At 39.2% G+C, this 15429-nt stretch overlaps 1 protein-coding gene across 13 annotated transcripts in view; it reads right to left on the minus strand.

The window, feature by feature from the left end:
- GBF1 (golgi brefeldin A resistant guanine nucleotide exchange factor 1) overlaps window positions 1-15429 on the minus strand; it is a 115137-nt gene that overhangs the window by 26527 nt on the left and 73181 nt on the right. For all 13 annotated transcript variants that reach the window (XM_037496032.2, XM_037496031.1, XM_037496029.1 and 10 more), the window contains exons 4-5: window positions 11623-11754; window positions 234-352 (exon numbers count right to left, since the gene is read on the minus strand). In XM_037496032.2, coding sequence (XP_037351929.1) covers window positions 234-352; window positions 11623-11754 — 251 coding nt within the window. The remainder of the gene's footprint in view (window positions 1-233; window positions 353-11622; window positions 11755-15429) is intronic.

Consider the following 15429-nt stretch of genomic DNA (forward strand, 5'->3'; position numbering starts at 1 on the left):
TAGAAGTGTAATAAGGGCTTCCAATATTTGATAGCATTTTTAAAAAAGTTTTAATTATTTTTCTTAGAAAGAGCTCTTGCTTTTGGTATAGGAGCTGCTTGCTTGGAAAAAGTAGCTCCCTAAGCCTCAGTCAAGTCAAAACATATCTTTATGAAGCAGGTAGACTCAGGAAAGTAGAGTCATGACATCAACTCCTGGCCATTAGCCTAATTATGCTCTTCCCCTCCATTTACCTGAAGGATTTTCATCAGGACAACCTCATCGCTGGCAGGATCGGTGCCCACAAAACGGGCATGGGTGACAGCATCTGCCATGTTCTCCATGCCCTCTGCTGTGCCCTCATGAGCAGGATCTGCTCCAGCGAAAAAGGAAAGACTAAATGATGTGAACAGGAGAGAGAGAAAATGCAAGACATCCTGTCTTCAGACTTCACTTTTCTACTCTATGATTCCCTAACCCATGGATCCTTGAGTTATCTGAGAGTTTTGAAATCAGCTTTAGTGAGCATCTCAGCACAGAAGCCATTGTGTAAAACAATGGTTCTCAAACTTAATCATGTATCAGAATCACTTGGAGGGCTTATTAAAAATACAAACTGCTGTGTCCAGTTATAGAATTTTTTATTTAGGAGATCTATAAGTGGGGCCTAATAATTTGCATTTTTAATGAGATCACAGGTGAAGTTCCTCTTGCTGGTCAGGGGACTATACTTTGGGAATCACTACTGTAAAGCTACTCATTTTATTTTAATTTTTTAAAAGACATTTTATTTATGCATACAGAGCTGAGGTATAGGCCAGAGGTGTGGGGGGCGGTGGTGAGGGGATTCATCAGAGGCAGAGTGGGGAGCAGAACAGGTGGACTGACTAAAATACACTGCTGAGGGGAGCAGCTGGCAAGATAGCAGAGGTCTGCTGCACCATGTGGGTTAGCTCCCTAGCCAGGGATAGAACTCATGCTACAGTGGCTGTGGATAGCTTCATAGTGCTGAGACTTAACCTCTTGTGCCAACAGGGAAGCCCAAGCCAATCATTTTATAAAGAAAGGGCATGGAAATGAGTTTTTGGCTCAGAGTAAGGGTCAAATAGGTCAGAACTTTGAATGCCAAGATTGAAGTCTTTCTCTCTTCAGATTTTTCTCTTTCAACACAACTTCCCACTCACTCTGGTTGATTTTGGAATTTTGTGTTCAGGAGCAACTGAACGTGTAGGGAGGGACAGTCACTGCTTTCAATACTCATATCTCAGTGCTACATTTCAGCAAATCAGACTTCCTACTTTGATTCTATTCTTATTTAAAACAATATGACATGGAGCAAAAGTTCTATTAACAGCTTATCTAAATGGACATTAGGGGCCTCCCTGGTGGTACAAGGGGTTAAGACGCAACCTATAAAGCTATCCGCAGCCACTGCAGCATGAGTTTGATCCCCTTCCAGGGAGCTAACCACATGGCGCAGCAGACCTCTCCTGACTTGCCCGCTGCTCCCCTCAGCTGTGTATTTCAATCTGCTGTTCTGATCCCCGCTCTGTCTCTGGTGAATCCTCTCAACCCCCACACCTCTGGCCTGTACCCCAGTTCTTGTATGCATAAATAAATCTTTAAAAAAAATGGACATTAGGAAAGAAAAGAGACAAACTAAATAGTACTGGAGGTTGGGTAACTGGCGAGTAGGAAGAAGGGAGAATTTCAACTGAATAAAAAGAGGGGGAAAGCTAGAGGTCAAATAACCAGTATTATGCTGGAAAATAACACAAATGTTATCAAGGGAGTAACCCTGCTGTCATTCATATATTAAGCACCCACAAGGAATAGCCGAAGTGAACTTCATCAAGGTCTACAAGGGTCCTACAGAATTGCATAAGCAGGAAAAAAATGGTAGGGACCTGATAAAACTGTTAGTAACAGAGAAAGTTGCTCCAGAGGTGGCACGATGTAAAGCAGAAGTACCTCCTAATTTTAAGTGGTGGGAATTAGAAGGCATTCTTACAATTTTCTCTTTCCTAGTACCTGAATTAAACAGAGTTTCTGAGCCAACAGTTCAGGGGCTGGCTGAGAAATCAGAACATTTTTTTTTCCCCCTTTTTTTTTAAAGATTTACTTATTTATGCATACAAGAGCTGGGGTGTAGGCCAGAGATGCGGGGGGTGGGGTGAGAGGATTCACCAGAGACAGAGTAGGGAGCAGAACAAGCAGATCTACTGAAATACACGGCTGAGGGGAGCAGTGGGCCAGACAGGAGAGGTCTGCTGAGCCATGTGGGTCAGCTCCCTGGTCGATGATTTAACTTGTGCTGCAGTGGCTGCAGATAGCTTGATAGTGTTGAGACTTAATCTCTTGTGCTAGCAGGAAGGCCCCAGAACATTTTTCTTACAAAAATTAGTAGCTTTCATCTGTCTCCTCTGTCAAGTTTCTGATACTTAGTCAAAGAAATTTTTGCCATACCTGTACTCAGCATCAAGGGTGGCTACTTAAGAGATCATGCAAAAGGAAGCCAATTTCACTATAATATATATATATATGGGACCATCCAGCTCCTTTTGTCATTCCTTTTTGCTCCCACATCAACACAGAAAATCCTATATTTTCTCACAGCCCTGCTAACATTTCTTATTGAGGCCTCCAGGATCCATAGGAGGACCCTTCCTTGCACAGGAAATCCAGGTCCTTCTTAGTATTGTATAGGAGCTCAGTGACTAACAAGCAGCCTTGATCCCACCTCCCAAGGTTGCTGGGGGTTCATTTCTTCCCCTCTCAATAATCTCCCTATTAAAGTAGTTTAAGGTCTATTGATCTTTTTGTAGTTCTTATCCTCTGAGCTTGAATGAAATATCAAAATTAATTTTCTAAAAAATGTAGAGGCCTTTAGAACCATAGGAACAGACTGCCAGCAAACCATGCAATCAGTTTCACAAACCCTGGTCTGGTTGCTGTGTGAGCCAAAGAAAAGCCTTGGATTACAGGATTGAGGGGTGAGGGATAGTTTCTTTTTTAAACAAAATATTGTTTGGATTTGGCTTACTTAGCAGATTTTGTCTTTCTTAGGACCCCTTCCTCAGAATGTCCTTTCCTGGACATTCAGGAACAGACTACAGGGAAATTTGCCATTCCCATCTTTGCCTTTTGGCTTTCATATACTCCTTCCTGCTCCTTTTTTCATGGCCACTGCAATCACCGCACCATTATTCTCTTTTCCCACCACAGAAAACTCCAATGACCAGCTGGCCTGAGGTCTCCAGTGACCAGGTTGTCTGCCAAGCCCAGAAAAAGGAAAGAATAACACTCACAAGAGAACAAAGGGGAAAGGCACAGAGGACAGCTGCTGGAGACTGTGAAGAGAGATGACCTGCAGGTGGTGCTCAGAGCAAGGCTGAAGTAGCTGGACCCGATTTTTTGCTTAGGAAAACTATGAAGCTAGGACTAGGGTGTCTGGAGAGGCTGATGCACCTACTTAGATTCTAGCTGGCACCCAAGATTCCTGCTCAGGATCCTGTATGCCTCAGCTAAGCAATCCAACTTTCTAGAGAAGATGCAGGATTTTCTTGCCCTAATGAAGGCCATTTTCCTTTCTGAATCAACAACGCAACTATCCTTTCTGGCTAGCTACAGCCTGAGCCACCCCTTTTCTTGTCTCCCTACTTAGAAACAAAGACAGCTGTCTGTTTTCTGTGTTCTTCCCCCTTGCACATGGACTGGCAATAGGGGAAAAGGAATTCAGGATCCTTATTGACAAGACCAACTAAAAAGGAATCCCCCCTAAAACCCATAAACAAATTCAGAGATAAATAATGGACTGGAAAAAAATATTTAGGCTAGATTGGGAGAAAACATTTTTAATGTTTTCCACTATACAAAAAGCTTCTTACAAATTAGTAAGAAAAACAAAACAAGCCAATAAAAAAACAGCCAAAGGAGAGGAAATTCAAATGTTCAGCCTCAAGGGAATAGAAACAACAAAATTAAAGTTTTTTTCTCCAACAAATTAACACAAATAAAGAATAGTGATAATATTCAGTGCTGCTGATGGGACAAGGAGGTGAAAACTCTCAAATACTAGTGTTGGAAGGGCAAATGCTGCAGTATTAAGGGAAAACAACCTGGCAGTACCTATGAAAATTTGACATGCATGTAGCTTCTAACTCAGAAATTTCAAGGACAGGAATCAGTCACACAGACAGAAAAGACGGAAAATTAATAAATAAGGACACGTGATCAAGGATACATATTTCAACATTACTTATAATGGATCAAAATAGGAAATAACTTAAATATTAAATATTAATAAGGGAATGATTAAATGAAGTGTGTTATAGCTACACTATGAAAATTATATAGCTATTAACAAAGAAAATCTTACCAGGGGCTAAGAGAGGGAAGAAATGGTATGTTATTGTTTAATGGCTAGTTTCTTTTTGGTGTGATAAAAAAAGCTCAGGAAATAGATGGTGATGATGTTTGCACAAATAATGCCATTAAATCATATACTTAAAAATTATTAAAATGGCAAATTTTAGAATATATATATTTTGCCACAATAAAAAAAGAACACAGAAACTTCCAGTTCCAAGATAAATTAAGTTCCAGGGTTGTAGTGCACACTGTGATGATTATAGTTAACAATATTGCATTGTACATTTGACAGTTGCTAAGAGAGTATTTATTAAAAGTTCATATAAGAAAAAAAATGTGTAACTGTATGAGGTGATGAATGTTAACTAAACATCTGTGGTAATCATTTTGCAACATACATCAAATCTACTTTGTTATATATCCTTAACTAATGTTATAACTAACATTGTCAATTATGTTTTAATAAAACTGCATGAATAAAACTACAGTTATGTATATCTTTCTAAGTTACCACTATTGAGTAAAAACAAGAAAATATGGGGCCTCCCCGGTGGCGCAGCAGTTGAGTGCTGGGTTGCGAAGCTGCCCGCAGCCTCTGCAGCGCTGGTTCAATCTCCGGCCGCCGGGCGAGGGTTCCACATGGCTTGCAGACCTCTCCTGCCACGCCCGCTGCTCCCCTCAGCAGTGTACTTCGTCAGTCTGCCTGTTCTGTTCCCCACTCTGGTGAATTCTCTCACCCTCCCACGCTTCTGACTGTACCCAGAAGCTTATATAAATAAATAAATCTTTAAAAAAAAAAACAAAAACAAAACAAGAAAATATGTAAGCACATAATCCTGTTTTCTTTCTTTTTAAAGGTATACTTTGGACCTCCCTAGTGGCATAGGGGTTAAGTCTTGCACTATCAAGCTATTGCCAGCCACTGTAGCCTATGTTCGATCCCTGGCCAGGGAGCTAACCCACATGGCACAGCAGACCTCTCTGGTCTCACCTGCTGTTCCCCTCAGCAGTATATTTCAGTGAATCTGCCTGTTCTGCTCCCCACTCTGTCTCTGGTGAATCCTCTCATCACCCGCACCTCTGGCCTACATCCCAGTTTTTGTATGCATTGAAAAAAAAGGTAGTACTTTATATATATTTAGAGATGTAAAGAAAGGTATAGAAAGATTCAAACCAACCTGTTAACACTATTTACCTAAGGAAGGAGGAGAGGCGATGAAAAAGATAGAGAGACCATTAGCTTTTCTTTTAGATACCTCTTTATTGTTTATCTTCTTACAATAAGCATGCATTATATTTGAAATTTTTTTTTAAAAAAATCAAACCTCGAGTGGGCGGAGCAACATGGCGGCGAGGAGACGCTGTGAGTAAGATCTCCCATTAAAAAAAGTTAATAGGGAGGAAAAGCGGCAGGTCCCAGTGAGAACTGGGACACGGAAGATAAACAGAGGACTCCAGCAAACTGCCCGAAGAAGAAAGTTGCCATAAAAGAGGACGAGAAGGGAGGGAAGCGCAGAACCCTGCTCCCCTCCCCCGCCCACAAAGTCGGCACTCTCCGACCGGCAGAGAGGAGGAAACAACAAACCAACACGGCCAACAAGAAAAACGGACACAGCAAGCGGGACTGTGAGTGGAAAGGAACTATTGCAGCCACCACACCCCGTGAACGGGAGCTGAGGCGAACCCTGCAGGATCCGCCGCGGAGGTGAGCTCCAGGCGCCATTAAAGAGAGCCCCGCCCAGGAGGAGACCAGCCCCAGCACACAGCCCCGGCCGCCCGGCTGCTTGAAACTGACAGATGACTCCTGGAAGAACCAGAGGGGAACAGAGAAGCCCACCCAAGATGCCGGCCAGTCCCAACAACACAGTGTCCCAACGCATACGGCAAATTAGAAAACAGACAGTAGGGAGGAGAAGAACCACACGCAACCTAGCAACTCTCCAGAGAAAAAGCACACCACAAAAAGAAAGCCAGCCCCCAGATTGCAAAGACAATAACTTGGAAGAATTTCTGAGCCTTCCAGAAAGAGAATTTAAAATTGCCGTGATTAAAAAACTGACAGAAGTCATAAAGGAAAACAATGATAAGGGAAAAATAATCAACGATCAGAAGAATGCAATTGAGTCCCTAGAGAGGGAAAACAATGGTCAGAAGAAAGAAATTGAGTCCCTAAAGAGGGAAGTAAAAGAAATGCAGGAGATCAAAGAATTAATGGAAGAACTAAAGAATTCTGGGAAAAGCAATGAAAGCAGAATAGATGAAATGGAAGAACGAATAAGTAATCTTGAAGACACAGAAATAAAAAGAACCAAAACAGAAAAGGAAAGAGAAGTACGAAGGAAAAAGAACGAAGAAAGACTTCGGGAACTATCTGACTCCATGAGGAAAGGAAATATAAGAGTTATAGGAATACCAGAAGGAGAGGAGAGAGATGTAGGAACAGAGAAAATATTCAAAGAGATAATTGAAGAGAACTTCCCAAATGTGAAGAAGGAGCTGAAAATTGATATACAAGAAGCAAGAAGAACACCAAACTTCCACGACGAAAGGAAAAATACAGCAAGACACATAATAGTAAAGCTCCCAAGAATCCAGGACAAGGAAAAAATAATGAAGCTGGCAAGAGGGAAGAAACAGATAACATTCAAAGGAAAACCAATCAGGCTGACATCAGACTTCTCCGAAGAAACACTACGGGCAAGGAGAGAGTGGAGGGACATAGTCAACAGACTCCAAGAAAACAGATGCCAACCAAGAATACTCTATCCCGCAAAGCTCTCCTTCCTCTTTGAAGAAAGAATATGGACCTTCCCAGACAAACAGAAACTCCGGAATTTCATTGCAACTAAACCCCCACTCCAAAAAATACTACAAGGAGTCCTAAAGCCAGAACCTCAGAGGGACGAATAACAATGAAAGAAGGCCAAAAAAAAAAAAAAAAGTTATTAAAAGAATAAATAAATAAAATCAAAGGAAAGACAAACACAATGGCAAATACAGATGTTAACATATCAATATTAACTCTAAATGTAAATGGACTAAACTCTTCAATAAAAAGACACAGAGTGGCAGCCTGGATTAAGAAACAAAACCCAACCTTTTGCTGTCTCCAGGAAACACATTTAGCTACAAAAGATAAAAATAGGCTCAAAGTTAAAGGATGGAAAACAATCCTACAAGCAAATGGACCAAAAAAGAAAGCAGGAACAGCTATACTTATATCAGATAAAACAGATTTCAAACTCAAAAAGATAAAAAGAGACCCAATGGTCACTACATTATGATCAAGGGGACAATACTTCAAGAAGAAATAACACTCATTAACATATACTCACCAAACGAAGGAGCACCAAAATATATCAGACAACTGTTGTCCTCTCTGAAAACAGACATCAGAGAAAACACATACGTAGTGGGAGACTTCAACACACCACTATCAACAATGGATAGATCAACAAGACAAAAAATAAGTAAAGAAACCAAAGCTCTAAATAAGGACCTAGAGCAATTAGGCTTAACAGACATCTATAGAACACTAAACCCCAAAAAAACGGAGTACACATTTTTCTCAAGCGCACACGGATCATTCTCCAGGATCGATCACATACTGGGGCACAAGACAAACATCAACAGATACACCAAGATTGAAATCATATCAACCATCTTTTCTGACCATGAAGGCATCAAACTAGAAATAAACCATAAAAAGAAGGCAAGGAACTTTCCTACCTCATGGAGATTAAAAACCACACTACTGGAAGACCATTGGACTAATGAGGAGATCAAAGAAGAAATTAAAAAATTTTTTGAATTGAACGACAAGGAGGACACTAATATCCTAAATGTATGGGATGCAGCAAAAGCAGTAATAAGAGGAAAATATATAGCAATAGAAGCTCACATCAAGAAACAAGAAAGAACGCAAAGAAACAACCTCATCTCGAAGCTCAAAGATCTAGAAAAAGAACAACAAAAAAACCCCAAAACCAGTAGAAGAAAAGAAATAATAAAAACCAAAGCAGAAATAAATGAAATTGAAACTAAAAAAACAATCCAAAAGATCAATGAAACCAAGAGCTGGTTTTTTGAAAAAATCAATAAAATAGACAAACCCCTAGCCAGGCTCACAAAGGAAAAAAGGGAGAAAGCACAAATAAACAGGATCATCAATGAAAGAGGAGAAATCACAACGGACACAGCAGAAATCAAAAGAATAATCAGTAACTACTATGAACAGTTATATGGAAACAAGTTTAACAATCTAGAGGAGATGGACAAATTCCTACAACTCTACAATCACCCAAAGCTAGATAAAGAAGAAATAGAACACCTAAACAGACCAATTACAATTAGCGAAATTGAAATGGTAATAAAAAACCTCCCCAAAAACAAAAGCCCAGGACCTGATGGATTTACAAATGAATTCTACCAAACATTCAGAGACGAATTAGTGCCTATCCTTCACAAACTCTTCCAAAAAATTGAGAAGGAAGGGACAATACCAAACACGTTTTATGAAGCCAACATTACACTAATACCAAAACCGAACAAGGACAACACAAAAAAGGAAAACTACAGGCCAATCTCCCTAATGAACACGGATGCAAAAATCCTCAATAAAATTTTAGCTATCAGAATCCAACAATGTATCCATAAGATAATTCACCACGACCAAGTTGGATTCATTCCAGGGGCACAAGGATGGTTTAACATCCGAAAATCAATCAACGTTATCCAACACATCAACAAAAAGAAATATAAAAACCATATGATAATATCAATAGATGCTGAGAAAGCTTTCGACAAAGTGCAACACCCATTCATGATAAAAGCCCTTGAAATTCTGGGGATACAAGGAACATACCTCAACATCATAAAGGCCATCTATGACAAGCCAACAGCCAGTATCATTCTCAATGGTGAAAAGCTGAAAGCAATTCCATTAAGATCTGGAACAAGACAAGGATGTCCACTCTCACCATTGCTTTTCAATATAATACTGGAAGTCCTAGCCAGGGCAATAAGACAAGAGAAAGACATCCAAGGAATCCAAATAGGAAAAGAAGAAGTCAAACTATCACTATTTGCAGACGATATGATATTATACATAGAGAACCCCAAAAACTCCACAGAAAAGCTAATTCAACTCATCAATCAGTTCAGTAAAGTGGCAGGATACAAAATCAACACGCAAAAGTCAGTAGCCTTCCTATACACAAACAATAAATCTGAAGAAGAAGAAATCAAAAAGACCATCCCTTTTGTTATTGAAACAAAAAAAATCAAATATTTGGGAATAAATCTAACAAAAGAGGTAAAGGACCTATACAAAGAAAACTATGAAACACTGTTAAAAGAAATAGAAGAAGACACAAAGAAATGGAGAGACGTCCCCTGCTCATGGATTGGAAGAATAAACATTATTAAAATGGCCATCCTACCAAAAGCAATATACAGATTCAATGCTATTCCAATCAAAATTTCAATGTCATTCTTCAAAGAAATAGAACAATTATTGATGAAATTCATATGGAATCACCAAAAACCCCGAATAGCCAAAGCTCTCCTGAAAAAAAAAGAAGGGAATGGAGGCATCAGACTCCCAGACTTCAAACTATACTACAAAGCCATAATCATCAAAACTGCATGGTATTGGAACAAGAACAGACATACAGACCAATGGAATCGAATAGAAAATCCAGAAATAAACCCACAGATTTATGGTCAACTAATCTTTGACAAAGGAGCAAAGAATATGCATTGGAGCAAAGAAAGTTTGTTCAATAAATGGTGCTGGGAAAACTGGGTCGCTACATGCAAAAGAATGAAGCTTGACCACCACCTCACACCATACACAAAAATCAACTCAAAATGGATTAAAGAACTAGACATAAGACCTGAAACCATAAAATATATAGAAGGAAATATAGGCGAAACACTACGTGATTTGCACATCAAAGACATCTTTACAGACACATCACCCAAAGCAGTGATAGTGAAGGCAAAGATAAACAGCTGGGACTACATCAAATTAAAGAGCTTTTGCACAGCAAAAGAGACAATAACAAAAACAAAGAGAAACCCCACCAACTGGGAGAACATTTTTGCACCCAACACTAATGATAAAGGACTGATCACAAAAATCTGCAAAGAGCTGATGAGACTCAACAACAACAAAGAAAATAATCCAGTCAAAAAATGGGCAGAAGAGCTTAAAAGAAACTTCTCTGAAGAGGAAATGCAAATGGCCAACAGGCATATGAAAAAATGTTCAACATCACTTGTCATCAGAGAAATGCAAATCAAAACTACCATGAGATACCATCTTACACCAGTGAGAATGGCACATATAAAAAAAACTAGCAACAACAAATGTTGGCGAGGGTGTGGAGAAAAAGGAACTCTTCTGCACTGTTGGTGGGAGTGCAAACTGGTTCAACCACTGTGGAAAGCTGTATGGAGATTTCTGGACCTACTAAACATAGAGCTTCCATAGGATCCAGCAATTCCACTCCTAGGTATTTACCCAAAGGACACAGAAACATCAATTCCAAAGAACACCTGCACCCCTATGTTTATAGCAGCACTGTTTACAATAGCTAAGCTTTGGAAACAACCCAAATGCCCAAAAGTAGATGACTGGATCAAGAAGATGTGGTACATATATACCATGGAATATTACTCAGCATTCAAAAAAGATAAACACATGCAATTTGCAGCAACATGGATGGCGCTGGAAGGGATCATGCTCAGCGAAATAAGCCAAAAAGAAAAAGAAAAATACCGGATGGTCTCACTCATAGCAGGAATCTAGAAAACTTAAATAAGGGACCAGGAAAATGAATAACTATAAGAAAGTGAAAATCAAAATCAACAAAAAACTATGAACCAGAGACACTTTTAGGGGGGCGGGGGTGGGAGGGGAGGGATTGGGGTCAGAATGGGGGGGCTGCAATTGTATGGGGAATATAACAATAAAATTTATTAAAAAAAAAAAAAAAAAAAAAAAAAAAAAAATCAAACCTCCAAGAGCACAATACCCTTAACTTGCTCCAAAGAACAAAGAAACCTGAGTCCAAAGAAAAACTTTCTCCCTCCCCATTCTGTACAATCTGAATCAGTTAGGAAGATGAGTAGCCAATAACAATCCTATTTCTCTTCTACGAAGAAATACATGGCTACGAAAAACTTTCTGGCCTCTCCAGCTAATTGTCTAAAGGCATCAGAGAGGTAGGAAATGTTGTGGTTATCCAACAAATGCTAAGCTCTTACCTATGAGTGCATAGGACAAGAATTTGTTGACAGAGGTGAGTGCCAGTCCAGTGATAGGGCCAGTGGTATCTTCAGAACGAATCACTTCCAAAAATGGACGCAGGAACACATTGGGCTCAATTTCTGAGAGTTCTGCAAGAAAAGAAATAGGAATGAAAAGATGCCATCTAACAAAAAACTATCCCCTAGAAAAAGGCCCTTCTTGTCTGAGTTACAAGGCTAGAGATTTTATTTTTTATTTTTTTTTTTTTAAAGATTTATTTATTTATACAAGCACTGGGTACAGTCAGAAGCGCGGGAGGGTGAGAGAATGAATTCATCAGAGCCAGAAGGGAGAGCAGAGCAGGCAGACTGATGAAGTACACTGCTGAGGGGAGCAGCGGGCGGCAGGAGAGGTCTGCGCGCCATGTGGGACCCTCGCCCAGCGGCCGGGGATCGAACCAGCGCTGCAGAGGCTGCGGGCAGCTTTGCAACCCAGCGCTCAACCGCTGCGCCACCGGGGAGGCCCCAAGGCTAGAGATTTTAGATGCTGGGTCAACCTTCCTCCCTCTGGATTACCTTGAATCACATCCCAGACATTATATATCATTTTATTGTAAAAATTTTTGGTATATAGCTCTGAAAAATTGAGAAGCTTTAAAAAAAAAGTTATGCTTAAAGGTTAAAAAATAAAATGGCCAAGATTTTATGTTAAATATATTTTACCACAGTTTAAAAAATTATAATTTAATATCATCCAATATTGCTGGGTCAATTTCCATGTGTATTTTATCACTCTCCCTAGGGTTGCCCAGGTGAACTTCATCTTGAGCACAGTCAAGTAGTCAAAAGAGGTTCCTCAGGGGGTTGCTGTCATGTCTTTTGCTATTATGGTCAAAGTTACTTCTTTTAGAGATAAAGAATGTAGCACATCCCAGGAAGGTGAGGGGAAACCCTGAGATTTATAGTCCCTTGCTGAAAATAAGATTAAAAAGAACAAAGGTTGCGAGTCCCTACTCACAGAGGCAGTTTATAATCTCGGTGGGTCCTAACCACTCTCTAGCCTTCTTTCTACTTAGAGCAAGATGCCCTAAGATAAAGGGAGAAGTCACAATCTTTATATTACAGATGAAAAAAATGAAGCTTAGATAAGATACATGATTGACCCTAAAACACACAGCTAATAAGAAGCAGAATTGGGATTTGAGTCCAGTCTCCATATATATTTCCAAAAGCTGTAAAAAAAAAATTACATCTGTTCTACCTAATTACCAACATATACTCCTGAATTTGGAAGATTTCATTCCAGAGCTAAGAAACTACATCACACAGGACTTGCTCCTGGGGTTTGTTTTTCTAGATTCTGTGGTGCTTTCATCTTTCAGAGACCAGTTCCTTAAAAGGCTTCCTAAATAGCCCAGAGTGATTTAGGGATGTGAACAAGGTTAAGGCTGCCCACCTTTAGAAACAAAAGGAAGCTGGATTTCCTAAGCATTTTCTTTTCCATACATATGCAGGGAGCGTCTTACTCATTCCTACCACTCCCCTCTCTCTGGGTAAACATTCCTTGGGCCCGGCTGCTCCTCAGATTAATGCTTTAATTAATTGGCAGATTGGGTAGCATTTTCCAAGCTTGTCTGTACAGTGATCACATCAGCTGTATAAAACCTGCTTCCCGTTCTCCACTACCCCCACCTAGATGTACAATGCAGAAAAAAAAAAAAAAAAAAAAAAAAACTACAGAAAAACATCTGTGTGTGAGAGGAGTGATAGATGATTGAAATGTAAGGGTAAGAATATTTGTAAAAGCTGAAATATGTAAAATACTTTTTAAAAAGCAAATAAAAAATTTTAAGTTATCTAGTCTTGCTGCTTTAGGAACACAAAGGTATTCCATACAATTGGGTCTGTCACTTTAAAAAACCCAGTGATTTTGATATATTTGAGATGAACATCTAGATGGGGAAAAAATCTTTGAAAAGTAAAGCAAGAAACAGAGTTTTTGAGTTTTCATCTAGTTGTTGTAATTATACTTGGTTCATATCTTCCTTTGTGGTAAAAGACTAGGGCAATTTTATAGCCAAAGTTTGACACTTCCAAGTCCATATGAAGTCTGCCTCTTTTTTTTTTTTTTAAATGTTTTATTTTGGTAAAACTGACTGTTTTTGGTATATAGTCCTATGAATTTTAACACACATATATCTCTATAACCATTATGGCCATCAAGATACAGAACAGTTTCATCACGCCAGAAAACTCCCTCTGTTTTCCCTTTGTAGTCACACCTCTCTCTTTCTTCTAATCCCTGTCAACCACTGATTTACTTTTCATCGCCAAAGTTTTATCAAGAAGATCACAGAAATGGACTCACACAGTATATTTTGAGACTGGCTTCTTTCCACTCAGCATGATGCCTATATTGTCTATATAGAAATGCTTTTTGGGGGTTTGATAAAGTCTATAGATCAGTTTTGGAATAAATGATATGTTTACTATATTGTACCTATCTATTCATGAACATGGTATGTCTCTGCATTTATTTAGATATTGATTTCTTTCTTCAGCATAGTGTAGTTTTCAGCATACAGGTTCTGTGTATGTTTTGTTAGACTGATTCCTAAATATTGAATTTGATTTGATATGTTTGTAAATGGTATTGTGCTCTAATTTCAGGCTCCAGATGCTCATTGTCAGAAATGTGATTGACTTGCTGCTGACCTTGTATCCTGTGACCTCACTAAACTCACTTAGTTCTAGGATTTATTTTTTTAAACAGTCTTTTGGGTTCTATACATATATAATTGTATTATCTGAAAATCATGGCAGTTTTATTTATTCCTTACAATTCACGAGCCTTTTATTTCCTTCTTTATCTTTTTGAGCTCAATCATATTTTATGTTATTTAAATTTTTACTGGCATAACACTGCATTAAAATATTACATAAATTTCAGGTTTGCATCATTTAAAATCAACATGTATATACTACGTAAGTTCACCACTAAAAATACAATTCTATCCTCACTACACAATTGACCCCTTTTATATTTCCCTTTCTTGTCCCCTGTACTCAGTAGGGCTTCAGGACTATGAAACTGGACACCTTGCCTTATTCCCAATTTTAGGATAAATGCATTCAGTATTTCACTATAAGGTAGAATGTTAGTCATACTTTTTTTTAGATGTTCATTATCATGAATGGATGTTAAATTTTGTCAAGTGCCTTTTCTTCAACAGTTGATATGAAAATGTGAGTTTTCATCTTTAAAAATATTAATATGGTAGATTCAATGATTTTGAGATATTGAATCAGTCTTACATTCCCAGGATAAACTCCATTTAGTAGTATCTATTACTCTTTTTACATACTGCAGGTTTGATTTGCTAATCTTGTGTTTCATAACATGCAAGAGCTCACCATGGCACTGAGAGAATGGAGGGGTCAGAAGTGACACCATACAGAAGCTTCACAAAGTCCCATAAAGAATTCTCTGGAGGGTCTCCCCAGTGGTGCAAGGGGCTAAGTCTCAGCACTATGAAGCTATCCCACCCAGAGCCACTGCAGCATCCCCAGCCAGGGAGCTAACCCACATGGCACAGTAGACCTCTCCTGTCTTGCCCGCTGCTCCCCTCAGCAGTATATTTCAGTCAATCTGGCTGTTCTGCTCCCCACTCTGTCTCTGGTGAATCCTCTCACCACCCCTGCACCTCTGGTTTACACCCCAGGTCTTTTATGCATGAATAAATAAATCTTAAAAAAATTCTCTGGAAATGGATATGGATCTCACTGACCCTTGCCCAGTCAAAGGAAATGGGATCATAGTCACAT

Source organism: Talpa occidentalis, unplaced genomic scaffold (assembly GCF_014898055.3).
Source record: "Talpa occidentalis isolate TD23 unplaced genomic scaffold, MPIMG_talOcc4v2.1 talOcc4.8, whole genome shotgun sequence".
Taxonomy (NCBI): domain Eukaryota; kingdom Metazoa; phylum Chordata; class Mammalia; order Eulipotyphla; family Talpidae; genus Talpa; species Talpa occidentalis.